We start from the raw sequence: 17295 nt of genomic DNA, 5'->3' as shown, positions 1-17295 counted from the left end.
AGCACAGAGAGAGAGAGAGAGAGAGAGAGGGGCTGGGGCAAGCACAGAGAGAGAGAGAGAGAGAGAGAGGGGCTGGGGCAAGCACAGAGAGAGAGAGAGAGAGGGGCTGGGGCAGGCACAGAGAGAGAGGGAGAGGGGCTGGGGCAAGCACAGAGAGAGAGAGAGAGGAGGGCTGGGGCAGGCACAGAGAGAGAGAGAGAGAGGGGCTGGGGCAGGCACAGAGAGAGAGGAGGGGCTGGGGCAGGCACAGAGAGGGGCTGGGGCAGGCACAGAGAGAGAGAGAGAGGGGCTGAGGCAGGCACAGAGAGAGAGAGGGGCTGGAGCAGCCACTGCAGGCACAGAAGGGCTGGGCAGGACTGCAGGCAGAAAGGCTGGCCAAGGGCCTGCAAAATGCAGGGCTGTTCTGCTTCCTTCCTGCAGCCCATGCCGGCCTCCGGAGTGGAAGGTGAAATCCCCAGCCAGGAGGAGCAGCCAGCGAGTGCCCCTGCGACGGTCACAGCGCAAAATCCCCCTGAAAGCAGACAGCTGAGCCTGCCCTGGAGTGCTGCACAGAACCACCAGGCTGCCTGGAACTGCCCCTCCCCTCTGGAATCAGAAATGGGTGTGAATGCACATCCTGCCTCATCTGTTCTGAGCTGGCTTTTCCCAGAGCTGTCCTGGAGCTGGGCAAAGCCTGCATTAGCACACGGATGGGTTGTAAGTGCTGTTCTTCACAGAGCTCACTGGAGGGCTCAGAGCTGCAGTGGAAAAGGAGGGTGGCTTTTCACTCTCAGGATGTGTAATTTGTCCATTTGGAAAAGTAAGGGCATAACATCGCCACAAGGTCGGCAATAAATGCATTTATCACAGCTTGCAGGGTAGTGAGTGGCTGGGTGTACTCACCCAATCCCTCATTGTCCCTCTTGGTTATATAATAGAGTTGCTTTAATTTGAAAAAAGGTGAAACAGCTTGTCACTGCCACACCCCTAAATCTGGTAATTGCACGCTACATCACCTCTTATTTGTTGTGCAAACTCCTGTGTGTATGAACAGCCTTAATGTTCTTTTTATATGGAATATTTCCATTCTTGAACTATGTTATTTCCAACTATTAGCATTTGATGAAAATAAATGGTTGCAGAATTAATTCCACCCACGGCGTCTCCCCTTTTCTTCAGCTGACAGAGAAATGATTTTTTTTTCCCTTGTAGATTTCTACAGCCTCTCAGTCTCTTCTACCACATCATTGGTATCTTGGGCCCTCAGTTCAATTATTGTTGGGCCCAGCAGCTTTTAAATAGAGACTTTGACTTGACTGCAAGCAGGGTATGAGTGACTCAGACAAGGTGAGTAAGTGCTCTGGGCAGGAACCTTGTTTATCATAAATATCCTGGGTAAATCTGGCCCCTCTTGAGTCTCCCTGATGGCCACATGCACCTCATGGGAGTTCTTCTGTTGTTAACTTTTATCACAGAACTCATGGCCTAGATTTCATTGAAACTTGGAGCTGGGATCTGTTTTATTCCTGCTGGTTTGTCTAACTCAGATAGGAGCCCCAGGCACGGAGCAGGATCTGCCGCAGGAGTGGGAACAGAGGCACTTGCCTCCTGCACTGGAATCCCATCATTTGCCTCCACTTTCCCTACCCTCTTTTGAAGATCAGAGAACCCATCAAGTGAGGTTAAACTGTATTCCCAAAATCAAAGTCAGAGAACAGAGGGTGTATGGAATGGCTTTGGCTGAAGCTATGGCCAAACCATTCATTTCTGTACCTCCTCTCCTGCCTTCAGCTATTATTTAACCACTCTGAAGGGTAAATTGGGATAGTTTATTTCCTACTGTTTGTTTTGTCCTCGAGCAATATCTGAGATGAGTCCTGTGAGTTTTAACCTGTCTTCTCTAGAGAAAAACCAGGAACAAATGTCCAAGAATAAACTGATAAACAGCCCTGGACTTTGTCACCTCCATCCACTGCGAGCGCTCTGACACGACAGACTTTCCCTGATTTCACTGAATTGAAAACAGGAGCCTCCCATAATTTGGCTGTTTGGAAACCATCACCAAGCCCAAACAAAAAACCCCTACAAGAATGCTTTATAGCTTGGTATTTATGTAAAACATTCTTGGCAAAGTTAAACGTAATACATTAGTACAAACCTGAATATTATTCACAATGATACAATGAATTCCATCCATCAGCTCTCACGAGCTGGGGTGGGGGGGAATCATGTCCCCTTTCTCTCGTTAGAGATGCCACTGTGCATTTTAGAACTGGAAAAAAATAAAATAAGTTTGGATTCCTAGCTCTGCTGGTTTGTCTCACGAAGGCTGCCTTTGGTGGGACTGCAGATTGTGCTCCCAGAGCTACCCTGGTCCAACCCTTTCCTTTCTCTCCTTTATTGCAGGTACCCCGAAAGCAGCACAGAGGAGGAGCAGTGGATGCCCAGAGGGTGCAAAGGAATGTCAGAACAATCGGAGGCAGCAATCAGCACTGGGTGGCTTGGATGAAGGGCTGGCATTCAGAAGGTAACCAGGGAGAAGCTGCAGAATAGCAGTGATGTGTGAGTTACACAGAGAACACCTGGATGGGGCTGCCCCATCCTTGTCTGTGCTTCCCCTGGCAGAGGGACAAGTGGCAATGCTTTGTTTGGGTGCAACAAATGCAGCAATGGCATGTCCAGCGAGGGCTCTAGGAAACAAAGCAGAGTAAAGCAGAACACGAAAAAATAACACTGGCAGTCCAAATTGTCAGGTATCCAAAATACTGTATACAGGAAAAGTTAAGACAACTCAATTCATACTGGAAATACAAGAACGCTAAATTCTGCTACATTAAAAAACTTCCTAAACCACAGCACAGTCCTAGTGTTGCATCCACATCTTGCAGCCTGGTCTCACCCAATGCTGTTCAACACTATCAACATGAATATTTTGGGAAACATTGTGTTCCCCATCATTCTCTCTAAAACCAAGAGAACCAAATTTGGTTGGTTTTGCTTTTTTTTTTTTTTTTTTTTTTTTTTTCCTTTACCATCTAGAGAAAAATTTCAACTGACACTATAAAAGTGCTTTTTGTGTTGAGCTTTTGCTTTCCCAACCCCAGAAACAGTGGCCTTGGCCATGTGGTTTAAACCTGCCAAGCTGCTGTAGCTGTCACACTGTGTTAGTGCTTTAGGGAACTTGTAGAGGGGCAGCAAACACTGAAGTCACTCTGTCACCTCTTTGGAACCAAGTCCAAAAGCCATCCCTGGCTATTTCTTGCAACAACAAAAACAAAGTGTTGGTCACTGGCAAGAAAGGCTTGGTTTTTTTTTTTTTTTTCATATAAAAAAGTTGATAGCTCCTGCCATCAATTTACAAAAACTATCCCTGAGTGACTCTGTTCTGTGTCTGGTAAGACCTCTTGTGACAAGGAAATGGCTGAAGCTGGCTGAAGAGGAAAGAGATGCTGATCCACCTGCAGCTTTTTGTTACACTTTGCACTAATACTGATATGCTCTGACAGTGCCACACTATAGCAATGTGTGAGCTCCTCTCCTGTAGCTTCAACAGTAAAAAAATAGCTCCATTACTCAAACACTGCTGGCATCACATATTTACACTTTTAAATAGAAATGTTACCTTTTCTGAAGTAATCAAAATAGATATTTGCAAAAAATTTAGAAGGTGGGGTTTTACAAAATAAACGGAGAAAGTAAAAAAAGCTGGAGGATCTCTCAGTACCTTTTATGGCAATCTTAGCCCAGGAAATTATTTGGCTTTAATTTTCCTGAAAGGGACGTCTTAGCACTGGTTCTCTGCCTCTCCTCTAAGCCTCTTTCCCCACGGAAAGACGCAGGAGCCAAGCCTGCTTTGTGCAGATTAGAGCGAGGGGTTACCTGCGTGCAGCGAGTCCTGCCAGGCAGGGAGCAGAGGCAGTGCCCCTGCCCCGGGGGTCCTGTTAAATCACAGCATCTGGGGACGGTTACAGCAGGGCTGGGGGCATTAGTGGTGTTGCCACTGCCACTGGAGGCTGGGCACAGACCCCCCCCCGTGCACCTGAGCAGAGCCAAGCACAAGACAACCACACATGTGGAAAAGTCACCAGCCAGGCCTGGGCAATGAGCTGTTGGGAGGAAATCCCCCAAATTTCACTCCTTGAGGTCCATCTACTGCTGTATCAGCACCTTTTTTTTGTCTACTAGTAATGCATTACTGGTCATGTCTACTACAGGTTTACCTAATGCTGTGCCCCTGCTTGGTTTGCACATTGTGGCTGTGTCCCTGCAGCACAAAGAGAAGGCAATTCCACAAACTTCCACAGCCCAGTCTCTTGGGAAGGACTGAAACCTTTCCTCAGTCCAAGGACAGGTTTGGGTGATCCTGTTGGTATCTTCAGAGGCAGGGGAGATGCGAGTTGGGCAGTGAGGAGTTACTTTAAACTTTGGCAAAGAAAAAAAAGATATACAGATAGCTAGCTATCGAGTTCTTGTGTGTTCCAAACTCTTCCAAGCGCACTTAATTAATCTTTTGCTCTTGCTTTGAGTTCCTGGAGGAGGTATTTTCACACTTGCTTTTGCTGGTTTGCAATTTCCTTTTGGCGTCTTAGATGACAAATGAAGACTTGTGTCTGAAGTCACCCTGCAACAAAACAGTTTGGGATGTAGGAAGGGTCCAGCAGCTTTCCAGGCAGCTCTCTGTTCCTGCTGCCCCAAAAAGGTGGATCCAAACTGTGTAACCATGAGGATTCTGCCCAGGCAGCTCCCTTTTCCCACTGGGAAGGAGAGGGAGGCACCAGTTCCACTGGCCAGGTGCTCCTCCCCCTGTCCTCCTCACACACCAAGACGTGGCAGGGACTTTCTCATTCCCTCCCCAGTATCTCTGCTAATGGGAGAGGCTTTTTCTGGTCTTAAGCTCAGTGATCTACTCAAATCCCAAAATACAAATTCTCTCGTAAAAGCATCACGTCCTGCCCATTTAATCCAATGAAACTCATCCTAAGGGGGTCAGGCCACGAGATCACTCAGAGCAGAGCTGCCTCTGATAGCTCCTGGCATCAGTCACTCCAGGCAACTCAAACTGTTCATCATTTCTAAGGAAATGACTCAGCCTGCACCCTTCTGTTTTCCCTCTGTTCCCCAGCCCTGCTTCGGAGTGGAGCCCACTCTCACAAAGTCTGTGGGCCCTACGAGCGCCTCGTCCTCTGCCCACCCTCTTCCTCTCCTGACAGAGATGGTAAATGCAAATCTTTTGTTGTTACCTCATCATCTGTCCGGATATAGTTAACGCCATCAGGCTTTGCTGGAGTCTTGTAGCTGAAAGAAAGGGAAAAATCTCATTTCTGGGACAGGATGACTGCAGGATTTTGGAGGGGAGGTGCTGGGAAAGATGGAAATGAGGAGGAGGAGCTGAGGGAGAAGCAAGCGGAGAGAAACCCATTTTGTTTCTCAAATGAGAGGTCTGTGTTTATTCCATCATTTGCCACGACTGGGATTTCATCTAAATTCCCCTTCAGCACAGGGCGAAACGATTGCTGTGTGTTTCCCTAAGGATCTGCAAAGAGATAAACTGAATCTTTCCTGGGCTCTCCTGCTCTGGTGCCTGTCACTGCCTTTCTGTGCCTCCTGCTCTGTTTCCTGTGGTAATTATAAAGTTCATTTTAATCCTTCACTGCCAGAAGCCTTCAGCATTTTTCTTAGTTATAAGGAAGCACCACTTGTTTGCAATCCCACAGGAACTCAGGATTTACACAAGACTGTCAAGTCCAGTGTATGCCAACCCTCAGCTGCATTTAAATGGGATATTTAGAGCTTTTTCTGAAAAACAAACGAAACCAATGAGAAAAACAAGACAGGACTTGTGCTGAAAAGCAACATTTAGCACAGAACAAATCTATCTGGTGAGAATCTTGGCTTTGCATACATTATCTCCTCTCCAGACTCTGTAAGGACATCGAGGCTTGTCTCTGATGCTAATGCTGTTGTTTTTAACATTTTCATGTGCGCTCCAGAACGGCTGTTTTTCATCCCAAATTTAGGTCCTCACAACTAGTGAGACTTTCTGTAGAGAGGCTGCTCTTCTGCATCCATTCCCTATGCATGTCCTGATGCTTCAGACTAATTAGGCAGCGAGCTGAGATCATTAAACCATGGCCCTCATTATGCCAACAGCACAGGAGCTGCTGGACAAACACCTGCAGGCATTTAATTGTGCTGGGCCCCCTTTCCCATGCAAACGATGAGGGTACCAGAGCACAGCTCTCATCCACACCACAACTGTCCCTTAGGAAAATGCCATGCATTCCTGGAAGTGTCCAAGGCCGGGTTGGATGGAGCTCTGAGCAGCCTGGTCTAGTGAAAAATGTCCCTGTCCATGGCAGGGATTGGAGCTGGATGGTCTTTAAGGTCCCAGTTCACTCTGGGATTCTGTGATGATTCCATGAAATAAACGTGCATGCTGCAGGGTTTTACGGCAGGGCATTGGATGCCTCGGGGACTGGCTTGGCCTGTGGACTTTGGTGGGGAATTAGGCACTGAAATTCCTTTTAGCCACTAATTTTTGACACCCTTCAGACTCCTCCATGCTACCTGAGGGTGCAGGGACTTGTCCAAGAAGCCCAGCTTACCTTTCCCCACTCTCTTTGCCATTTGCAAAGTATCCCCTTCTGTAGGCACAGCAGATCCCAAGAGTGATGAGCACCAGGACTGCAAGGACCACCACGACTCCCCCGATTATCCCACCAATGTTGAGGTCATCTGGCAAAGAGAGACACCAGCACACAGTGTTTCTTCAGGACAGCAGCAACATTCCAGCTTCACACACACTAAAATGCCATCTCTCAAGTCTTTTAAGCAATAGTTCATAGGGAACTAGTGAGTCCCTGACTTCAAGATTAAATCCGTTCACAATCTGACGTTTCCCTGCATTTTCAGATTATTTTTATCTCCTTATGTTTGGGGCTATGAGAAAGCAGGGAAGACTTAATGCTGTAGGATGTCCCGCCTCGTTCCTGATGGTGATGGCAATTTATTTATGGTGATAAATCAACCATAAATATGGAGACTCACAGACTTCCATCTCCTGCTCCTCACACTTGGCAAAGCCAGCCTCGTTTGTTGCTATGCAGTAATAACGACCTGTGTCACCTTTGTGCACTGCATGGAAAACCTGGGGAGGGAAAAGGGACAAAGGGAAGGGATGTGACATGAGAAACAAGGCACTGTGGGGGTATAAAAATGCATCTCTGCTAAGATATTCTTCCATCAATCTTCCCCCTCCCAACTTGTCCAGACCCTGGCACACCTCACCCTCCTGAAATTATTCCTTCCTGGAAAGCCAGGCAATGTTTTTGTGAATTTACAAGCAGCCTTAAAGATAACCTGTCCAGCCAAACAAATCTTGATCAGATGTGTCAGGGCATTACCAGAGTGCCTGTGGCGGGGTTCAGGGTGTAGGAGGAGTTGTGGGACTTGGTGCTGGATTTGCTGTCGGGTGACAGAGGTTCGCTGTTGCGGTACCAGCTGTAGGTGGACTTGGGGAAACCTTCATTCTCGTGGCAGTGAAGAGAGGCTGACTTGCCAACAGGGACAGCTTTAGGCACAGAGCATCTGGGAGTCATGGGTTTCACTGCGGGAAGACACAAACCAGGTGAGTGGCACTAAATAATTTCTGAATTCTCTGCTTTCCTAGGCAAAAGCATCCAAACTTTCCATTATTCCCAGCTGGTTTTAAACCTCCCAGCATGGCACTGTTTGGAGACCCCCACAGCCCTTTCTGTTCCCGTTGCAGAGGCAGTGGGTTTGGTACCTTGGACTGTCAGCTGGATGTTTATCTCGTCGATGGTTTTGGTGTCAGAGGGCGCGGCCACCTCGCAGCGGTACGTGGCTGTGTCCATCCTCGTGGTGTTCTTAATCATCAGGGACGTCCTGCTCAGAATCTCTGCCCGAGTCGCAAAGTCTCCTGACACACAGGAAAGACAGGGAAACAGCAGGGGAATCAAGACTAATGACTCAAGACTAAAAACCAGACTCGTTTGGGGTGTATAAATTAAGGGGTTGATCTCAGACTCTTTTTTCCAGAGTCAAAGGAACTCGATGCTTGAAAAACCCAAAGGAAACCAAAGCTGCCAAACATGTAAGAGGATGAACTGGAAAGCATCACTCCAAACCTCAAAAACTGTGGCAAGATTGAACTTCCAAGACAGCCTCAGGCCTTGCCTCCTTCGGAAGATTCATTTGGATGTGACTCTTGGTTCCATCTGAAGTGCTGGAGTAATTCCAGATGGAGTCAAGCCCTCCTGGCACTGGAGTTCTCCTATCAAGCCAGAGAGGCTGCTTCTAGTGCTCCCAGGATGCTGCAAATCCCTGTGCAGCCTCGGCAGAGAGCACTGGCAGCTGGACACACAGATCCCTGCTGAGGTGAGGGGGAGCCCTCAGATGTCCTGTGGAAAGCCTGGAGGGGTCAGTGCCTGCTCCTGAAAGCTCAGACACCCAGTGACCATGGACCCACAGAAGGGAAGCTGCATCGTTCCTTTCTTACCCAAAAAATACCTCCCAGGCAGGATCTCACTCCAGCTCCCTGTGGCTCCCTACTGTGACCTGTCAGTAATGAGGCAGGGAGGGAAAAACATCCTGCTCCCTCTCCTTCCTGCACTTCAACTGCTGAGCTCTGTTCCAGAAGAAAGCAGCCAGCCAGCCAGAGCTCCTGCCTTTCACAGGCTTGTTTGTTCCCCATTGTGCTGTTTCTGAAATCTGTTTGGAAAGCTGTTTTGGAAATCTGAGAACAAGGAATCTTCATACCCTGCATTTTGTTGCCAAAAAACACGTAAGAGGTTTCTCCATCTCGGATTTTCTTCCACTCGATTCTGGGATCTGGCGTCACCGTGGATTTAATGATGCAGGACAGCTCAACACCTAGCAGGAGAAATGGAGGCAATCCAGATTAATAGGAAGCAGCTGTGTTTTTGCTCTGCTTTGAGCACTCTCACTCCATGTTTTATTAGGAGATGCTGCCCACAAAGCAGAGCCTTCTCTTTCATCTGCCTCACAAACAGAAACGCTGCTGGGTTCCAGGAGCTATTGGAAGATGGATTTTGGCCAGCAAAAATAATAGTCCAGCAGATAGCAGCTATGGAGAGAAATGAACACCCTGTTCTCTGCAGGCTGCGGCTTATGGCAAACAAAACCTTTAGTCAGAGTGAGCCCACAGCCCTGTCCTGCTGCTGAGCAGAGCCACACCGTGAGTCAGGGATGCAGCATCTCCCTGGGCAGGGCCTGGGGATGGGCTGGGACTCCTGGGATAAACCCAGCAAACGCTGTCCCCTTTGCAGCTGGCACTGGCATCCCATCTCCTCCCCAGCAGGGTGAGAGGAGCCTTCCCCAGTGTCCCAGGGCACATCTGTAGGAGGGCCAAGAGAAAATATAAATTTCTCTCTCTGTGTATTAATTGTATTATTTTGCTTCTTTTGGGACCCAGTTCAAAAAAGCACTTAGGCAGACACTTTGCAATGCCAGTGGCTTGCAGAGGACCTCAATAAACCATTTACTGACACATTCTCAGGGACTTCTCTGAAGCCCAGGCTCTCGTAGTCCTAAGGAACCAGTGACCAACAAGCCAAATTTTCCTCCATTGTTTGGCCTGATGCAGCACAGGCAGCACTCACTTTGGAATTCCTGCACCACGGGGTTGGTGTTGCTGGATGTCAGCTCCACAGCCAAGAGTCTGCAGCCTGGAAAAACAAACAGAAGGTAATAAGAAATAGCACAGCTCATAAGTCACCCAGCTAGGAACAGGCTGCCTGCTGAGAAATCATCCTGGCCAGCTCCGAGGACGGACTTCCCCAGACAAAACCTCTTCCTGCCTACCAGCAGAGCTCCAGCAAGACTGAGTTTATTTAGGAGTTGTGGTGTAAATACAGGAAAATATAATTGCTAGAAGTAGCAATTAAAGAGGAGGATTAACATAATGGCACAAAGGCAGTGCCAGCACAAGCCATTTCCTTGTGCTTATTTAGATGGGAAAGGAACTGTGCTAATGCAGGAGTGAAAGTTTTATTTTGAAAATTAACTTGATGGTCAGAAGACAGGAAGCAGACCAATCTCCAGAGATCTGGTCAGTTCCTGGGAGATGGAAGGGGCCAGGCCTGGCCTCTAACAAATGCTGATTGCATTGGCAAGTACTGCACGTGTGGTAATGTAAAATGTGAGGCAGTAAATCATAAGAGGACTGTGATTCAGGAGAAAACAGCTCAGCTCTTTGGGTAGAGCCCCAGCCAGACCCACACTGGGCTCCTTACAACACAAACCTGCTTGTTCCCTTCCTGCTCTGAGCACCAAAGTGTTCCAAATTAATCCAGTCATCTTCCCTCTTTTGCACGTTACTTTCGTTTGAAAAATCTGCCTCCTGTGCCCCTTCTGCTGTGCACTCCACCAGAGCAGGCATCAACAGCAGTCACGCTCTGCTGGATGCCCAATTCACCAACAACTCTCCAGAGGGAGAGGGAAACAAGCAGGGAGTTCCCTGGAAGAGGAGAGTGAAGCAGACAGGATATTCTGGAGCTGGCTGTTGTGGTTCTTCTCTCAGGCAGACCATGGTGTCACCAAACCAGGCTGCTCCAAAGCCCTTCCAGTGCCAAAATAATCAGCTGCAGGGGCCTGCCATGGTCACATGAGCAGCTCTGCTATGACAAATCCCATCAGAAGTTGTGGAAATCTGAGGGAGATGCCCACTGAGCTCACTGGGCATTGATCAAACAGCAGCTTAAAAAAGATGGAAAACACTGCCTCAGGGACATGAGATGTAGCTGAAGGTTAAGGCCATAACAAACATGGATAGAAAAGCAAAAAAGGCAGCTGAAGGGAGATGTGGAGAAAGAAATGATCTCCAGCATCATGACACAGCTGGAAAATCCTGTGCTGCCGTTCAGCGGGGAAAGCTTTTGGGCAGAGCTTGACAGTGCAGGGACAACATCCCTCTGGTGGAGTGGCAAGGCAGCAGCCTGGGAAACACTCAAGAGCTGCAAAGTCACTCCCACTGAAAGCTTGAGGGCCTTCAACACCTTAAACCCTTCCAGCAATGTTGAAACGTTCCCTGCTGGTTCCTATCCCTCACTGGTTAAATGCTGACACTTTCCTGGGAGTCCCAGTGCTGGTACCCCAAAGACCACCAAGGAGAGCTGGAGTTTGGCAGGGTTTAGAAAGCTGCTTTTGTGTCCAAAATCATTGTTTCTCACACAAAAGCCACCAGCTGATGCTAACTAATAGCTGGCCCAGCCAAAACTGCTCCTAGCAGGACTTTTCCACCCTTCCCCCTTCCGCACTGGAGACGGTCATGCAGCATTTGGGAGAAATCCAATATTGAACTGAGCTGACAGAGCTCTGGACTTTGGTTCTCTCCAGGCAGGAGCTGGTCTAAGCAGTAATTTCTGCAAGTCTGTTTTGAAGCAGAGTCCATTTTCATGAGAGTTGCTGCTTCCTGACCTACCCCCTTTGTGCCAGGCGATGCCAATGCTTTCCATTCCCTCTGTTCATGAAGGAATCATGGATTGATTTGGGTTGGAAGGGACCTTAAAGACCCTCCAGTCCCACCCCTGCCATGTCAGGGACACCTTCCACTATCCCAGGTTGCTCCAGCCTGGCCTTGGGCACTGCCAGGGATCCAGGGGCAGCCACAGCTTCTCTAGGCAACTTGTGCCAGGGCCTGTCCACCCTCCCAGGGAGGAATTTGTCCTAATATCCAATCTGTTCTGTCAGCTGGAATCCATTCCCCCTTGTCCTGTCACTACGTGCTCTTGTTAGAAAGTCCCTTGATCCTGCAGGTGCTCTGTGTGGGGCTCCCATCCTCGGGAGCATGAGCAGATCCCACTGACCCCAGCAAAGCCCCAGAGCATGGGAAGCTGCTAATCCCCCGAAGACAAGGCAAATTTTGGGAAAATCCTTTTGGGATCTTTGGACATGTTTCCAACAACAGTGAAACACAGCATGTGAGTGCCTCTGCTGTGAGATTGCTGCTTCTGGAATCAAGAATTTAATTGAGAGCCCAGGCCTGAGCACTCAGCTGATCTGAGGGGATGCTGGCTGGCCTCCTGCTCTGGACCAGTTTTAATTCTGTTATGGATTCTTGCTTGCACAATATCTTCTGCTGAAAAAATGCTGTCCCATCAAACAGACATGGCAACAGTCCTACATCTGCTGTAGTTAGAATATCTGTTCAACTGAAGGTGGGGACAACAGAACCACAAAGTTGTGTAGCTCTGAGGGAGTTCTGGCTCTAGAAATATTCACTCCAGGACAGTGGGACTCTACCAGACTCCAGCCCCATCTCATTTCTCAGAAACTGCTCACAGCAGGCTTTTTCTCACCCACTAAACACAAGAGATTCAGGTCTGAACCTCAGGCACAAAGCTGGATGGCAACAAATTTTAGACAGAAGCTGAGTCCTTGGAGACTGTGTGAGAGGTTCTGACATTATTACATGTATTGACCATGGACAGAGATCAATGTGGCTGCTTAAATCACTGCTAAGGCAGATTTATTCCACTCTGTGTGGCAGAATACTGCAAGTAGCATGTTCTAAATTAAAAGAAGGTGACAGCAAAGCAAAACAAAAACCTGAACTGACCATACAGACTGTACAGCAAGAGAGGAATGCCTTTCTAGAACCTTGCTCTGCTGGCACGGGCTGTTTCTTTGTTTTGTTTTGTTTTGTTTTAAATCATCATTAGTGCTTAATAATCTTCTAAAAGGTGTTACTTTAGTCTCCTTCCAGCCCAGCACAAATAAGCAGCAAAGGGTTTGTGTTACGTAAATCTCACTTCAAAGGCCCCAGCACCCAGGGTTTGGAGAACAGCTGGAATTGCATTCCCTCTCCATGTGTGCCACAGCACAGGCACCCACCAGAGCCGTATGTTCCACATCCCTGAATTCCCACCAGATCCATATGTGCTGCATCTCCCAGTTCCTAACAGGTCTCCAAAGGCTGAAAAATCCCAAATCCTACCAGATCTGTATGTTCTAACCCCCCTGAATACCTACCAGGTCTGTATGTGCTGCAGACTCAGCCAGACATATGGTTGAATCCCAAATGTCATCAGTTCTCCAAAATAGAATCCAGGACAAGGCACTGAAGTCTATAGCATATTCTTATGGCACTTTAATTTTTTTTTTTTTCAGCTAAAGAGATCCAGCCCATGCTTGTTACTGTGACTCATGGTATCTGAATCATTTTAAAATGCTATACTGAAGGGAAAAAAGCAGCTTTATAGGCAACTCTGTGCATTAAATCTCATTTCTACTGTTCAAAGCCAAGCCTGACCTTCCATCTCCTTCCGTCCCGATGTCTGCTGGAAAGCTCTAGGCAGAAATTTGAAGAACAAGTGAGGTATCGTGTTATTGGGAAAGTGAGAGGATGACCAGGAGAGAGTTTGGGAGAAGTTGCTGGCAGCATCCTGTGCTGCAGCCTCGCTCAGTGTTATCTGATACAGTAATTTTAGTTAATGCACTGTCAGGCACAGGCAGTACAAAACCACGCAGCTGCATTTAAACACCTGCCCACCAAAGCAACAAAAATATTCCTTGCTCGAGGTGTCCATCATCACTAAGCCCTTGCTGGATTTGCAATTCAAAGCGTGCCTAAGCCATGTGGGAACGCTGCAATAAACCACATGCCTTGTTAAGCACCTCTGCTTTCTGGGTGGTTACTCGGTGCAGCAGGAGTGAGTGATATGTTTGGGGTGTTAAAACATGTTACCTGAACCCTCTGCACATCAGCAGCCTCAGGGCTGCTCGTCTGGAGGTGCCCCTGGAGCATCCATCCATCATCCATCCATCATCCATCCATCCATCCATCCATCCATCCATCATCCATCCATCCATCCATCCATCCATCCATCCATCCATCATCCATCCATCCATCATCCATCCATCCATCCATCCATCCATCCATCCATCTATCATCCATCCATCCATCATCCATCCATCCATCCATCAATCCATCCATCCATCCATCCATCCATCCATCCATCATCCATCCATCATCCATCCATCCATCATCCATCCATCCATCCATCCATCCATCCATCATCCATCCATCCATCAATCCATCCATCCATCATCCATCCAATCATCCATCCATCCATCCATCATCTATCCATCCATCCATCCATCCATCCATCCATCATCCATTCATCCATCCATCCATCCATCATCCATCCGTCCATCCATCCATCCATCCATCCATCTATCCATCCATCCATCTATCCATCCATCATCCATCCGTCCATCCATCCATCCATCATCCATCCATCCATCATCCATCCATCCATCCATCCATCATCTATCCATCCATCCATCCATCCATCCATCATCCATTCATCCATCCATCCATCCATCCATCATCCATCCACCCATCATCCATCCATCATCCATCCATCCATCATCCATCCATCCATCCATCCATCCATCCATCCATCCATCATCCATCCATCCATCATCCATCCATCCATCCATCCATCCATCATCCATCCATCCATCATCCATCCATCCACCCATCCATCCATCCATCCATCCATCCATCATCCATCCATCTATCCATCCATCATCCATCCATCCATCTATCCATCCATCATCCATCCATCCATCCATCCATCCATCTGTCCATCCATCCCTTCATCCATCCATCCATCATCCATCCATCCATCATCCATCCATCCACCCATCCATCCATCCATCCATCCATCCATCATCCATCCATCATCCATCCATCATCCATCCATCCATCCCTCCATCCATCCTCGGTGCTGGGAGCAGAGGTGACAAGGACAGCACAGCCCAGGCACAGAGCAGCCCCGGGGAGCTGGGAAGGGCAGCCAGGCTGACCCCAGGGCTGGCCCTGCCTCTCAAGGGGGGTGTGCAGCAGGGAGGAAGCTGACTGGGAAATGTGTGGGAAACCTCCAGAGGAAGAGCAGAGGAAGCCACGCGGAGCTGGACTGGGTAAAACAAGGAGAGGGGAGGCTGCGTTCCTGGCCTCAGCTTATTTTGAGGAAATCACCATAAGCCCTTTCTCACCATCTGCCTGGAAATATCCATCCTTTTGTCTCCCGATGCTGCAGGCTCTTTATCCCCCCTCTTCTCTATTCCCAGCGCGTCTCATTGCAATTCCACAGTCAGACTTGTGCCAGGTGGTGCAGGACAGACAACACAGCGTGGCACAGGAATGAGACACCAGAGTGCCTTAGGCACTGTTTGGTGGAGTTTTTTTAGGCTTTCTTTGTCCAAATGTCTTTGTGTGGAACTCCAGGAACAGCAAATGTACTTGTGACAGATAAAGACTGGATTTATAAAGGGTGAACAAATGTTCTGTAGCACTCAGTCTTAACTCCCACTCCTTTCCTCCAGCCCAAGGAGCTGGTGCTGTGTTCGCTCTGGCCCATGAGTGTCAGGCTGAAAGCCCCTTGGAGCTGACAGGAGGGAGCAGGCAGGTGCATGGGCCATGTTTGCCCAGTGACCCGTGCCTTTTTTTATTCCATTTCTCCACGGCACCTCCCTGAGCTCAGCCTTGACTCCGGGCTGGGCTGCCCTGCTGGAGAACAATGTCAATGCGCAGTGAGAGATTAGTGAACAAAAGCTTAGGAGTGTCTCCGTTCAAATTAAGTAACAGATGGACCTGGTCTGTGTGGGAGCTGATAACGGTTATAAAAAGGCCATCACCAGACTGTGGCCAGCCCACCCTGGAAAAAACCCACTCAGTCGTAAATCCTCTGTGCTGTTAGAGCTGCTTGTGCGAGTAAGGCTTTATTTTTACCAGCTATCAGAAACCAGCATGACTTATTTTAAGATGCATGGCTTTTGCTGCTCAGCTAAAAGGGTGCCAGCTCTCCGACAGACACCTCCCAACAGAGATGTGCCCGCCTGGGCAGGGAGCACAAGGCAGAATGAACACAGAGAAGGCAAATGCAGCCTTACAGAGCAGCCTTGGCATCCACGTGGCTCTGGGCTTTGCTCTCCTCCTCTCTTAGGGAGCTCCCTCGTGGCACTCTCTTGTGAAATGCTGATGGTGAGGGGGTTTCTGGTGGTCCCAGCAGCAGCAGGACCTCACTGGATGGAGCTGTGTGGAACACCACCGGGTATTTGCATTCATCTGGAGGTGTAAGAACTTGGGATTTTGCCCTTAATTCACTTTCTTCCGGCTCACCAGTACAGAAGGTGAGGAGATGCCTGACTTCAAACAGGGTACGTGCAGTTCTGGAACGAAATCTTAACCTGTTTAAATCTCCTGATTTAAATCTCCTGACTTAAACTGGGACCTTAAAGACCTGACTGCATTTGCTGCAGAGAGGGCTCATTAGCACCCAGGCCACACACACAGGCTTTTTGCTTCCTTTTTCTTTTTTAGTTTTTTCTTTCCTCCTCCCTCTTTTCTTCTTTGTTTTTCTTTTTTTTTTTTTTTTTTTCTTTTGGACAGGAGGATTTACTGTTCTACCTCCTAACCAGACAGCAAAGCATACCCACCCTGAGGAGTGGAACAGGTTGCTCTCAAGGAGAAATGGAACCCTCTTAGGTCAAAAGCCTCTCTGCAAAGCAGCTCCTTCTGCAGCCAAAAATTCCTCCCGTCTCCCAGGCAGGCAGGGAAGCATAGGTGTTGCCTGGGAAGACCACACAGAGCTTTCTGATGGTTTCCCCCAGCCTGATTTCATCAAACTGGGGTGCAGCTGCAGACAGACTGTCTCAAACCACCATCTGATCAGGGCTCCTGCAGCTCAGAGTTTCACAACCTTTGCTTGCTGTGGCATTGCAGCACAGGCAGAGATGAGATGTTAAGGTCCTGCAGATCAGCACCTTCACAGAAACGACCCCATTTTATTAAAATGGGTTTTCCTCTGTCCCAACAGAGCTGGCTGGAGGTACCAGCCCCACAAAGGGACCCTCACACTGCTGCCATCAACGAGAAGATGGGCATTTACACTACCTTTAATACCCTGCAGATATGGCTGTATAAACCTTGCCCAACATCTTAATCTGGGCCTAGCTCTCCTGTTTTCCCAAGCTCATCCCCTGGGTTCTGGCTGTTCTCCTGGAAAGGACTGACTGTACGTGCGAGCCGGGAAGGAAGCAATATTTGTGTGGATGACTAATACCCAATACTTAAAAGAGATTAGGATGGAAGCAGCAAGGGCTCGAGAGCTTCCAGCATGTCAGATTGCATCTCTTTCTGGAATATACTTCAGGCCAACTTCAGCTCAGAGAGAAGATGGAAAGAGTTGGAATTTGCCCCTCAAAATCAGGGATGAAGGGAAGTGGAGGGGGAGCAGAAAGGCAACATGAACAGGAACACTGTTATAA

At 48.4% G+C, this 17295-nt stretch overlaps 2 protein-coding genes across 3 annotated transcripts in view; one reads left to right on the top strand and one right to left on the bottom strand.

Annotated features, from left to right (window-relative positions):
* NCAPD3 (non-SMC condensin II complex subunit D3) overlaps window positions 1-1132 on the top strand; it is a 34734-nt gene extending 33602 nt beyond the window's left edge. For both annotated transcript variants that reach the window (XM_068172010.1, XM_068172012.1), the window contains exon 35: window positions 421-1132. In XM_068172010.1, coding sequence (XP_068028111.1) covers window positions 421-529 — 109 coding nt within the window. In that variant the 3' untranslated portion in view covers window positions 530-1132. The remainder of the gene's footprint in view (window positions 1-420) is intronic.
* Window positions 1133-2073: 941 nt separating this feature from the next.
* JAM3 (junctional adhesion molecule 3) overlaps window positions 2074-17295 on the bottom strand; it is a 32118-nt gene continuing 16896 nt past the window's right edge. The window contains exons 2-9 of the mRNA XM_068172056.1: window positions 9621-9686; window positions 8758-8871; window positions 7766-7918; window positions 7383-7585; window positions 7027-7126; window positions 6585-6714; window positions 5220-5274; window positions 2074-4600 (exon numbers count right to left, since the gene is read on the bottom strand). Coding sequence (XP_068028157.1) covers window positions 4565-4600; window positions 5220-5274; window positions 6585-6714; window positions 7027-7126; window positions 7383-7585; window positions 7766-7918; window positions 8758-8871; window positions 9621-9686 — 857 coding nt within the window. The 3' untranslated portion in view covers window positions 2074-4564. The remainder of the gene's footprint in view (window positions 4601-5219; window positions 5275-6584; window positions 6715-7026; window positions 7127-7382; window positions 7586-7765; window positions 7919-8757; window positions 8872-9620; window positions 9687-17295) is intronic.

Source organism: Anomalospiza imberbis, chromosome 24, assembly GCF_031753505.1.
Source record: "Anomalospiza imberbis isolate Cuckoo-Finch-1a 21T00152 chromosome 24, ASM3175350v1, whole genome shotgun sequence".
Taxonomy (NCBI): Eukaryota; Metazoa; Chordata; class Aves; order Passeriformes; family Viduidae; genus Anomalospiza; species Anomalospiza imberbis.
Note: the sequence above shows the minus strand (reverse complement) of the source record. Positions and strands in the feature narration are given on the sequence as shown.